The 12,666-nt window shown below is 42.6% G+C and overlaps 1 protein-coding gene across 2 annotated transcripts in view; it reads right to left on the bottom strand.

The window, feature by feature from the left end:
• SPPL3 (signal peptide peptidase like 3) overlaps window positions 1-12,666 on the bottom strand; it is a 149,738-nt gene that overhangs the window by 10,170 nt on the left and 126,902 nt on the right. For both annotated transcript variants that reach the window (XM_021007924.2, XM_021007923.2), the window contains exon 6: window positions 10,327-10,439. In XM_021007924.2, coding sequence (XP_020863583.1) covers window positions 10,327-10,439 — 113 coding nt within the window. The remainder of the gene's footprint in view (window positions 1-10,326; window positions 10,440-12,666) is intronic.

Consider the following 12,666-nt stretch of genomic DNA (forward strand, 5'->3'; position numbering starts at 1 on the left):
GAGGAAATGTGATTGATACCAATTTCTGCATCTCATTAGGAACAGCCTGAATCCCAACTCAAATCTCTTGCTCCCCTGAACTTCTAAAGAATTCATCATTATTAATTTAATACCACCACCACCACCATGAATGCCTTGTCTCCCTTGGTGGACTGTGTCCTCCCTTCTGTGGGGGGAATGCCACATTTTGTTTCCTTCACATGCCTAGAGCAAAGTACCTGGCACAAGCACAAGATTTGTAGGTTTGGTGAAAGGATTTAGAGCCTCAAGGGACCCTTAAACAACTTCTCATTCTAGAGGATATCGGGAGAGAGAGGGGAGGGGAAAAGAATCCATAGCCAGGACCTGGTTCCTTTCAATCCAGCGTCCTTTCTGTTGTACCATGATGTATATTTAATGTTATAGTTAATAAGTTCTGGTTTTAAAAAAGTATTGATATTTCTTGTTACGAGTATATTTAGCATGCAGAATCTGGAATTTATATAATATTATAATAAATAATTTCATATAATTTGAAACTTATAATGTCAGTACAGAACATGTGCTATATTGTGACATCTACTGGCAAAGTCTGGTATTGCAGCCTTACCTTAGTTACTAAATGAGGCTCGGTCTGGTGCCTGGATTTTTGACCCACTGACTTGAATTTTTAATAAGAATCTGATAAAAACTGAATTGCTTACATGTTAAAAAAAAGTATCTGCTATACATTATATGTTTGAAACCAGATTACATATTTAAAGGAAACAAGTTTGAAATTGTTTTCAATACCAGCCTGCCTGATAATTAATGTTCCTTAGTCAAAGAAAGTGTAATTAAAACGTCATTATTTGCTAAAGAAAGCTTAAGACAGATCTGAACTCCATAGATGAGAGGGAGAACTAACCAGATGAGAAAGACAATGAATTTTAACTACCACATAGAGCTAATTCTCAAAGATGGGAGCAAACACAAGAGGTCACGGTAGATGATAGAACGGGATGAGAATCAGAGGTCTCAGTGCACCCAGCACCTGCAGTGGCAGTGGAACAGCTGCATTTGGAGAGAGAAGCAAACTATGGCAGTTGGCTAATGGAAGGACCGTAGCTAGCTTCCATACTTGAGCTACCAAGATTGGTTGGGCCTAAAGGTAAAACCTCCTGGGACAAAGCTGAGACAGAGAGACTCCAGCTCGTGGGAAGAGGCCAATCTGGTTAACAAACCAAGACTAGGGTTAAAGAGACTTTAACCCTGGAGTAATGTCAACTAGGAGGAAGCACAAAACAAACTGGTCAGCATAAAAGGGACAACTTAGACAATAAAACAACAGCACTACAAAGAAGGCTGGCCAATGACCAACTGCGGTTGAAACATGGGGCCACCTCCTGGTGGACTCAAGAGCACGCACTGGGCCATTTTGGGGAACATGCTGATGTGGGAACTTGTTCGGCATGACCATATGTGTCTGTCACTGGGGTTTTGATTCTCTTTCTTTCTCAATGGGGGGAAAGTGGGAGAGGGCAGATTTTAGCTGACTGAAAAAAATTAATAAAAAACCCCCTAGCTGTTAAAACATTTCCCCATTTTTTTGGCTGTTCAGTAGTTAGTTGTGTCTGACTCTTTGTGACCCCACTTGGTGTTTTCTTGGCAAAGGTACTGGAGTGGTTTACTTTTTTTTTTCTCCAGCTCTTTTTACAGATGAGGAAGCTGAGGCAAAGTGAAGTGACTTGCCCAGGGTCACACAGCTAAGAAAGTGTCTGAGGCCAGGTTTGAACTCAGAAAAAGGAGTCTTCCTGTCTCTAGGCCCAGCACTCTTATCCACTGTACCACCTAGCTGCCCATATTTTACCGTCTTGCACTTTCTACTGTGAATGCATGCTCCATAGGTAACAACCTGTCTTTCATCTGAAGTCTTTTCCTTTCATACCCTTCCTGTGCTCTGGCTCACTGACAGCTCCCTCCTGATGACCCAGCTTCCTGGGCCACCTTTTCCAGCACTGGCTGTATAAATTTATTCATTGAGGGAGGGGAGTTGGAAAACTCTGGGCTCCCCATTTCTACTTCCAAGTTCTCCCTGTATTACCATCACCTCTTTGGAGGTTCACTCGATCCATATTTATCACCCAATCAAGATTCTTGTAGCTGGTGTCTACAAACCTCTAGGATATCCCCTCCCTGGAGCTTTCTTCAGTAAATTCAATTACTGGCTCATTCTTTCTCTCCTCAACTCCCACCCTCATACTAAGAGACTCCAACATCTCTCTCAACGATCCTGTCCTCCCTCTTCCCCGACAGCATTTGTTGTGTTCCTTCTCTCCCTCGGGCCCTCTTTTTTTTCTTCCTGTGCTTGACCTCATCAGCGCCCTTGGATTCAATTATTATCTGTATGCCAACGAGTCTCAGATTTACTTATCCAGCCCTAACTTCTGTCCTAGCTGTCTCACTGGAAAGCTTGAACGGATGTCCCGTAGACCTCTGAAGCTTGACATGTCCCAAACTGAACCTGTTCTATTTTCCCCAAGCTCCCCACCCCCCAGCCCTTTCTGACCATGTCACCTTTCTCTATCTAACACATGCCTGTGACTCCCTGCCAGCACCAGGGTGTGCTTGGGGGCCAAAGTGCTTCATCCCCTGCCCCTTCTGACCTCTGCAGTCTCTTCACACCCTTGTCCTCTGTCATCCAGTGACACCAGCCTCCTCACTGTTCTTCCCATGAGACTCTCCATTTACTGGCCCCCCAAGTCTGCTCTTCTCTCTCTCTCTCCACCTCAGCCTCTTGACTTCTTTCATCCCACCTTCTAGGAAAGCTTTTTGAAGCATTCCACATAATTTGGATGGAACCCCACAAGAAAATGTCTAATGGAGAGAAAGATCAGGTGACTGGAAGCGGCTGAGCAAAAGGACTCTCCTACTGATGCATTGGTTTGAGAGAGTGTCATCTGGGAACTGTCACATGTACAATGCCTAATGACAGGGTGCCCAGCCTTGTTAAAGTAAAAAATTTACTACTACTGAAAACTCACAAAACTAAACTGGCATTTATTTAAAAATTAAAGTAACTGAACTTTTGAATGTTGCTTTTTGCAAGTTTGCAGCATTTCATACTTCTGAAGTTATTCAAGCTTCATTAAAATGATGTCAAGACTTTGGGGCATTCTGCATAACACTGGGCAGAGCTGGCTGGATGCACCTTTGTTTCGGCAAGAATCTTAGAACTTTATAATTTCCTAAAGACAATATAGATTGCTGTTTCTTTCCCATTCAATTTTGGGTCTAAATTAGTGCCCAACTACACTGTTCAAAATATATTTAATGACAGATGAGTTCTAAGGGCTATTCATTCAACTGAACACAATACTGTAGGCCATGTGGTGTGAAACTCAAATAGAAATGGATCCCCCCTGCCTCATATGGACTTAGAAAACCACAAATTAACTTTATGTTCTATTGTATTTTCATTTACTTAGTTAATCAGTTCTTAATTACACGTCTGGTTTAGGCAATAGGCATTCTTCACCCACTGAGTTTCTCCTATATGAATAGTTAGTCCACACTTTTTAGAGTGATTATGGATCTCATTCAGGAGGTTTTGCAACGTCCTGGACTTGGTAAAAATCCAGCTAGACATTTCCAAACAGGCTTGTCTGGAGGGCTTCCCCGATGGGATCTCCAGGGACTGTTTTCCTGGCCTCTGTTCTAGACCTCTGATAACCAGTGAAGAGCACGTCTTGCCGGTCGGAGTCCCCATTTATGGCTCACTTGGCATGGACTAGCCAGGATATTATGTCCAGAAAAGGTTCTCTTCGTGCCATCACTCCAGAAATCTTGTCCAGTTGACATTTGTACGGGAGATACTTTATGGAAAGAGTTTCCATAACGCTCACCATGCTTTCTTTTATAGCTAACAAAGTGGGATTTTGTATTTTCTACAGAGTTCAGCCAAGAATATAAAAATAAAAATGTGCTGTACTGTAGAATAATGCCTATGAAAACCTGCCTGTTCCCTTCTAAGACCCCCACCAAAGGATGCCCTCCATGTGCTAATCCTCCTACACATTTTTGTTTCCATCATTGGAAAGCAGATGCAGAAGCCAGTAGTTATTGATGTTTTTCTTGGTTGCCTTTTTGGGGTAATAAGGCACAAGATTCCCTCCCACCCCCAAACCTGTGGGATCTTTTGCTCCTTCAGTTACTTTGGGAATGGATCCCTCAATATTTGAAAATGGCACAGACAGTTTCTGCCTAGAGCTGCTCTGGTCCCTTTGCTGCCATTGCCACTGCAGCTCCAAGCAAGCCAGGGGTGACTGTGTGAAAAGTCTAAAGGCGGGGAGGGGAGGAGAGGCGGCAGGGGTGTTCTGCTCTCCTTGGTGAAAGAGGTAGCTGTAAACATCTGTGCGGAGCTGCTTCTTCCTCTCATCCTCCAAGTTTCGCCCTCAGGAACATTTTGCTCACTTGGGTAAACTTACTTTCAGTTGGCTTCTCCCTTTAATGTTTCCCTCTATTTATGAAGCAATACTGCTTATAATCTTTGGCCATCCTTAATAAGGTATTTACAATTAGCTCATATTTAAAATTAGTTATTCCCTTGGCTGCTAGCATCTCCCACCTGGCAAGGAGCTCAGGTGTCTGATGATGACAAAGGTGGGTTTTAGTTTCTTTTGGTCTCTATGGCAACTGATTCACATTGTTTAATTTCTGGATGAAATTATCGTAATTATTTTAGATACCTTTTCCTCCATCCATTTGCTGTTTTGGGAGTATCAATAGTTGAAATAGCTCAGGTTGGTTCTGGAAAGTAATTTGGAATTATGTTAAAAAGTGACCAAAACACCCACACTCCTTGATCCAGAGAACCCACTGCTAGGCATTAATCTCATGGAGGTCAAAGATAAAGGTCCCATTATACATCAAAATACTCATATGAGAACTTTCTTCAGTAGCAAAGAATTGTAAATGAAAGAGATGTGCATTGACAGGAAATAGATAACCTGTTATGGAAAGTGAATGTAAGAGAATGTAAAAGAATGTGTAATGGGCAATACAGTCTGATATCCACTGTGAATGACTTAGCTCTTTCTCAGCAATACAATAATCCAAGACAATTCCAAAGGACTCAAGATGGAAAACACCATTCACCTCCAGAGAAAAAACTGATGGAGTCTGAATGCAGGTTGAAGCAGACTCTTTCACATTCTGTATTTTCTCTTGTTCTGCCCACCACCCCTTGGGTCTGTATCTTTTTTCACAATGTGGTAATGTGTTTTGCATGATTGAACATGTATAATCTATATTAAACTGCTTATTAACTCAGGGAAGGGGGACATGAGGGAGGGAGAGAGAAAATTTGGAACTCAAATTTAAAAAAAATATATTTATTTTTAGTTTTCAACATTCACTTCCATAAGATTTTGAGTTTAAAATTTTCTCCCCCTACTTCGCTCCATCCTCCCCAAGACGGTGTGCAATCTGATATAGGCTCTACGCACACATTCATATTAAACATATTTTCACATTAGTTATGTTGTAAAGAAGAATTAGAACCGATGTGAGGAACCATTAGAATGAAGCAATAAAACAAAACAAAGGAAAAGGAGAGCAAATAGTATGTTTCCATCTGCATTCAGACTCCAAAGTTCTTTCTCTGGATGTGAACAGCATTTTCCATCGTAAGTCTTTTGCAGGAACTCTAAAACAAAAAAATGTTAAAAATTATCTTTCAATGTAACTGGGGAAAATATTAAAAATATCACTGTGTTGTAAGATGATGAAGAATTCAAACAAGCACTAAAATACACATATAAACCGAGGAAGGAAGTAAACTGGGACGACAACATCCACGGTCACACCACTGTCCTGTGTAGCGCTAGCTCCAGAGAAGAGCTGCAGAAATGGAGCTTCTTGGGGCAGCTAGGTGAAAAGTCAGGAAGACCCAAGTTCAAATCCGGACTCAGACCAGACACTTGACACTTACTAGCTATGTGACCCTGAGCAAGTCACTTAACTCCAATTGCCTTAAAAAAAAAAGGAAAAGAAAAGAAATGGAGCTTCTTTTTTCAGAGGTGGGGGCTACCAGGAAGTAGAATATCGCTGGCATCATCACAGACCCCATTGGTGAGCTACCTGGTTTTACCAAATTGCTTTTCCTTCTCTTCCTTTTCATTTGTTGCAGTGAGGTGTGCTGGCTCTGTGGAAGGTGCTGCGAGGACAGCTCTTCTCATAGTTCTTGTCTGGGGTCAAGCTGGTTCTTTGCAATTTTGAAACATTCATCATATAGTTATTCCTCTTCTCTACGTACCGTGGCGGTCACTGGCCCGTTCTTTGTTCTGCTTATTTTATTTCTCATCAGTTCACTCAAGTCTTTCTAGCATTCCCCACATTCACCAGGCTCACTGTTTCTCATAGCACAGTAACATCTTCCATTCCATTCAGGTACCACAACTCTTCTCCTCATTCCTCTATCAACAGGCACTGATCCCCTCCCCCCACCCCCTTTCCTGGCTACCACACAACGCATACTACCAATAGTGGTATAATGGAGCCATCTCTTTTCCTTCTTGGGGTATGTGCCTAGCAATGGAATCCATGAGACAAAGGTATCGACATCCTGGTTACTTTATCTGCTGACCTCTTCAGTGCTTTGAGAATGGTTAAATGGATTCACAGTTCTCCCTACAAAGGCCTGTCTTTCTAGAGCCCCTTCAATGCGGACCATACCTACCTCTTGTCCCCTTTTTCATCAGTGTGCTGGGTACGAGCAGCAGATGCAGCACAGTTTAGATCCCGCTTCTCTTATTAATTCTCTGTCACCATCATTGTAGAAACAAAGGGATCAACACGAATGAAGGCCACTTGTTCCTTGTTTCACGGGTTATGAGAACTAAAGAATTCCTCACTAATTGGCCAGTCCAGTGGTGGCAAGAAGCCTCCTCAGCACAACACAGCCCACCAGAGTTTGGGCTCTGCTAGCCTTTGAGAACTTGGGTGACATCACCTTGGCAGGATTAGGCTTTGTGGAGAAGCCTTCTCCACAGAACAGCGACAATAATCTTCTTTAAAGCACAGGTTCTCACTTCTTTCTTGAGGAAGTACCAGATCTCAAAGAGAATTCCTAGGTACTCTAAGTATGTAGTTAGCTAGCCCTGATGAAACACCAAGGGTTTTCAACTATTACTGCAGATTTTTACTATGAGATTTTTGATTCTGGAGTAGAAGTTACTGAGAAAATAGAAATGCTTTACTAAAATTCACTTCAGAGTTAACTTTCTTTCAGCACTCCCCCCCCTTTTTTGTAAAAGGAGGGATGCCCAAGGTAAAAGTGCCCCTTGTGTGTACATTACTGAGAACTCTTTGAGTCAGTCTCAATGGTTCTGATCTCTTTAGCAAAAGCACACTGGAGGAGAGCAGAGAACAACATTATTGATGAATCAGTGTCTTATGCCTTACATTGTGCCTGTATGGAGAAGAGGAAGAGGAGGGAAAGGGAGGAGGAGGGAGAGAGAGAGATAGAGAGAAGAAAAAACGGACTGCTGAGGGGGAGGGGAGAGAAGGGAGGAGCTGAGGGGAGGAAGGCTGGGGGAGAGATGAAATGGGAGCTCTTTGTGCTTCCAGAATAGTTCATGTGTAAGTGAGACAACGGCTAAGGCATGGTTCACAGTAAATAGCAGCAGCAGCAGCACATATTCACAAAGCACTCTGAAGCTGGCAAAGAGCTTTATATATGTCTTCTCATTTGAGCCTCACAACAACCTCGAGAGGCAGGGGCTGTTACTGTCTCCATTTTACAGATGAGGAGACAGGGCGGGAGGGGGGGAGGGAGGAGGGGTCAAGTGACTCGCAGGGTCAAGCAGCCAGTAAGTGTCTGAGGCAGAATCTGAATTCATGTCTGACTCCAAGTCACCTTCAGCTTTATTGTTTGTTGCTGGGCCAAGACAGTGTGACGGGGTCAGAGGCTCAGCAAGGGCTTCAGACATCTGGCACATTACGTGAAGAATATTGTGGCAGCCAAAAATACACCCCAAAGGAGGCTTAGAATGTCTGGGAGCCAGAAATCATCCGACACAACACGGACTCTGCGCTGTCCCAACACAAGAGAAGCGATTCTCAGGTATTCTGCAAACGCCAACAAGCCCAGCCGACCACTGCTGTTTCATCAACTCACTGTACTCGGCATTTGTGTCAGCAGCGTGAGACATGCCACCCACCTAAGGGGCTGAGCGAACACGCATTATCCTGTTCTCTCAGGAAGGATGAATTTTATCAAGTGACCTGAGCAATACTGGAGTAATTTTAAAATAATTATCTACATAGTAAATCCTTCACAGGTTTCTTCAAATAGAAAAGGAATGAATCACATAAACAGGCACCCCAAAATGCCTCTGCCAGTGAAGACAGACGAAGCTTTTCTCTATCATCTATCAAAAAGCTGATTCACGACGTGAGATTCAGGGGATGTCATCACAGGAGCAGTTCATCTGTGGTATGAAGTAATAGTTAATCTTTCTTTTCTAGTCATTTTGAAATAAGCAAAACACATTTTTTAACACAAAATACAAGATATGTTTTAAAAGAGATTAACTTATTTTAAACAGTCTTTCAAATCAAACATATATCTGATCAATACGATGTTCCTTCCTCATTTTCTTCCATCTAAGATTATTCTCCTGCAAGCCATCCAAGTGATTTCGTGGACACACTTTCCACTCTCTCCCATGAGATTATGATCTCCTTTAAACAGACAACAGGGGCTTTGTCTTTTCACGCTATTCTGTGTAAATGTGTGTGAATCTGTAAGTCATTTTCCTTCTCTGTGTAATACTTAAGTTTTCACTTATCAACCTCCAGAAACAAGCCAAGCATTAAAAGGAGAAATCCAGACCAGAAAAAAAGGCACTACAAAGCTTATTACTACAAAAAGAAAATCGTTTAAAAAAATCCTGCACATTTCATTTCGTTGTCTAAATACATGGTGGACATTCAGGTCCTGAACCAAATGACCAAAGCATATATTTTTCTTAATGACAATGTAACAGAAGAACCTTGGTGATAAGCCATACAACAATAATTTTATCTGTCATTAACTTAATAAAAGGTAAGAGTAATCATGAGTTGGAAACCTAAAATACAGCAGAGTCCATAACCCTAGAGAACTGTTTCAAAGTTCAATCTTTTTTGGTTTTAAGAATCCAAAAGCAGTGTTATATATGTAGCACCTAACTGTACATTTAAGTTAATTCAATTCACTGAGCATTTATTAAGCACTTACTATGTGCCAGTCCCTCAATTTCTCCTGCTCCATTACCAATCCTTCCACTAGCCAACACTCCAGTTTCTGTCTTTATGCTAGCCTTCGAGGTGGCCCTTCTTCATGCAAATGACCACCTTTCTGCTTGTGTCCCTGATCCCATTTCCCCCCCTTTCTCCTCCAGGACATGGCCCCCTTTTGACAACTTCACCTGCCACTACATAGGTTTCTTATTCAAGGGCTCCTATTTTTTACTATCCCTTACAATGATACCTAGATATCCCCCATCCTTTTAAAAAAACCCAAACTTTCATTTGATTCCATTAAACTACTACCCTATATTTTTCTCCACTTTCATGAACTCCTAGAAAAACCTGTCTATCCTTGTTGCCTGAACTTTCTCAGAGCACACTCACTTCTCCATCTCTTGGAACTGTGCTTCCGACAAATTGATCCCTCCATGCTCTGGCACAGGCGGAGCCCCTTTCCTGGAATGGACTCCTGTCTAATCTCTGCCTTTCAGAGTCCCGAGCTTCCTTCAAAGCTCATTTCAAGGGCCGCTCCTTTCAGGAAGTCTGTATTGTCCACCTCCTTTCTTTCCCCATTGTCCTCAGACCTCTCTAAAGAAATTAGACATGCTGTATTATATGCATTTAATTTTCTATGTATGCTTCATAATCCTGGCGCCGTGGAGAAAAGGGATGTTTCCTCTTTGTCTCTGTCCCCCTGGTATCTGATGAAATGTCTGGCACACAAAGGGCATTCAAAAGATGTGGCTGAATGAAGGCACTGACTGTGTCTGTGGTACAAGGTTATCAAGCAGCAACAGAATAGACCTGTCAAGTGATGGCCTGTTAACGCCAAAAAAGGAAGTTCCCAGAAGGATCAGGGATTTCAGAAGGGAAGACCAGAGCGACAAAGAGTAACAGGCTTGTAAGCAACAACTTCTATGGAAACCAAAGATGGGGCAGAACGCAGGACCCATCCTTCGGGCTTATGTGCCATTACCAAAATACTGGGGAACAAGGAGAGATGGAGGGTAGCATTTCTGTAAGATCATGTTAACTCTAAAAGCCTGACACAGGTAACCACTTCCAGCTACTCACCATCCATGAGGAGCCAGTGGCCAGTCAGAACCCAGATGAGGACAAGCATGACCGAAAGGGAGAAGGAGAGCAGCTCCGCAGCAGTGAAACGTCCACAGCAGCCAAAGGAAATCCTAGAAACAAGCCATCAGCACTGGCAGATTAGTGGGTGAACAAAACCACCTTCAGTCCTTAGGGAGCAAAGACTCAGTGATACAGTACCAACAAAATGAACCAAGATGCTTTCTAGGCAGCAGGTACAAAAACATCTGCTGACCCAGATAACCTCGACCTTCTCTGGACTGGCTCACACAAAGTTCAGAGGCATTTCAGGGCTCATCAGGGTAACTGGCTCTTTAACCCAAACTCTCAACATGAGCACTAACAGGTGCTACACAGATTATGTGTAAGGAAAGCCAACAAGGAAATTCTTTTCACGAATGAGCAAATAAAGTATTTACTAAGAGCTTATTTAGGGCAAAACAGTCACTTTAAGCCTAATAGGTTACAACTGAAAATATGTACTCTTATCCTATAATTAACTGCTGAGAAAATCATTTGCTTTAGTAAGATTAGTCCACTAACGGTACGGTATAAAAATGGGAAATGCTGAAAGAGTCTTGGAAAACCTGGTAGATTCATTGTTGGAGGAGCCGTGAACTGGTGCAGCCATTCCGCAATGAAGTTGGAACTATTTCTAAAAAACCAGTAGGCTGTCCTTCCTCTTTGACCAGTGATACCACTACTACGTCTATACCTACCACAAAGAAATCAAAGAGAAAAAAGATCTATATATACAAAAATATTTACAGCAGCTCCTTTTGTGGTGGCAGAGAACTGGAAACTGTGGGGATGTCCAACAATCGGGAAATGGCTGAACAAATTATGGTGTACGAATGGTATGGTATGGACTACTACTGTGTGGTTAGAAATGGTAAAGGGGATGGTTTCAGAGAAACTTGGGTAGACTTATATGAACTGACGCAAAATGAAATAAACAGAACCAAGAGAACAATTGAAAAAAGGTAAGTTTTATTGACATTTTTTGTTTCTTACATCATTATAGTTAGCCCAATTATCCCTCTCCCTCCCAGAGTCATTCTCACATGACGGTACTTGTTTTTTAGAGGAAAAAAAAAGTCAACACAACTGATTCAACACGTTGAAAAAGTCTAGAACGTGTGCACCATGTAACATCTGGGGCGCTCCCTCCTCCATGAAGGGGCAGGTTGGGGGCGTCTTCCGTCTCTGTGGGTCCTACTTGATGGCTGCACTGACTCTCGGTTTCTTGTTGTGTCTTTCCCTTTCCACTGCTGTAGTTACTATGCATATTGAGCTCTTGGCTCTGCCGCCTTCACTGCATCAGCTCGTGCGCAGCGCTCCCTCCCTCAAATCAAAGTCGATGATAAGTCACGGTGTCATCTCCCTGATGTCACGGTCCTCTTCAAGGACGAAGGACAAACACAACCACCGAGTCTTTTGGCCAGCAACCCTGAGGGTCTTCCCCTCCCAGCTGGATTTTCTTTCCTTTTCTCTTTTTGATTAAAGGGGCCATCCCTGACTCACTTCTTAAACAGAGGCACCTATTCACTGAATGGGGAGAACCTGAAAAGACCTCGGCTTAAAAGGGCCACGGTCTCCCACTGCGTCAGGGCCATCTCCAGTCGTCCTGATAAATATCTGGTCACTGGACCCAGATGGCCCTGCAGGAGAAAGTGAGGCTGGTGACCTCACACAGCCCCGCCTCACCCAAATCAAAGTCAACTGCATGTCACAGCATCTCTCTGCTGTCATGGTTCTCTTTGAGAACAAAGGACAAACACAACAACAATCATGCAGCTCTTTTCTGCATTTCTCTGTATTTCTAACACACCATTTCTTACATCACAGGAATACTCCATTACATTTATGTACTACAGTGTGTTAGGCATTCCCCAATTAATGGCATCTTCGTGTTTCCAATTCTTAGCTGTCATCAAAAGTGCTGCTATAAATATTTAGAAGTATAGGGGGGCCTTTTTTTTTCTTCTTGTCAATGGCTTCCTTGAAGCATAAGCTCAGTAACAGAGTTTCGGCTTAAAAGGATAGGGATGTTTTCATTGCTTTACTTACATAAAACCAAACTCCTTTCTAAAATGCACCATTTCACAGTTCCACCAACAATGTATCCGTGTGCTCATCTTTCTTTAAGTCCTCCAGCACTGCTGCCATTTTTGCCACCTGTGAGGCTGGACCTCAGGGTGGTTCTGATTTGCACTTCTGTTATTATTGTTGACTCAGAGCACTTCGTTTCACGGGGTTGTGAATACTTAGTTCTTTTGAATAATCTTTGTTCACATCGTTTGACCATTTATCTATTGT

This window comes from Phascolarctos cinereus, unplaced genomic scaffold, assembly GCF_003287225.1.
Source record: "Phascolarctos cinereus isolate Bilbo 61053 unplaced genomic scaffold, phaCin_HiC Scaffold_4;HRSCAF=312, whole genome shotgun sequence".
Lineage (NCBI taxonomy): Eukaryota > Metazoa > Chordata > Mammalia > Diprotodontia > Phascolarctidae > Phascolarctos > Phascolarctos cinereus.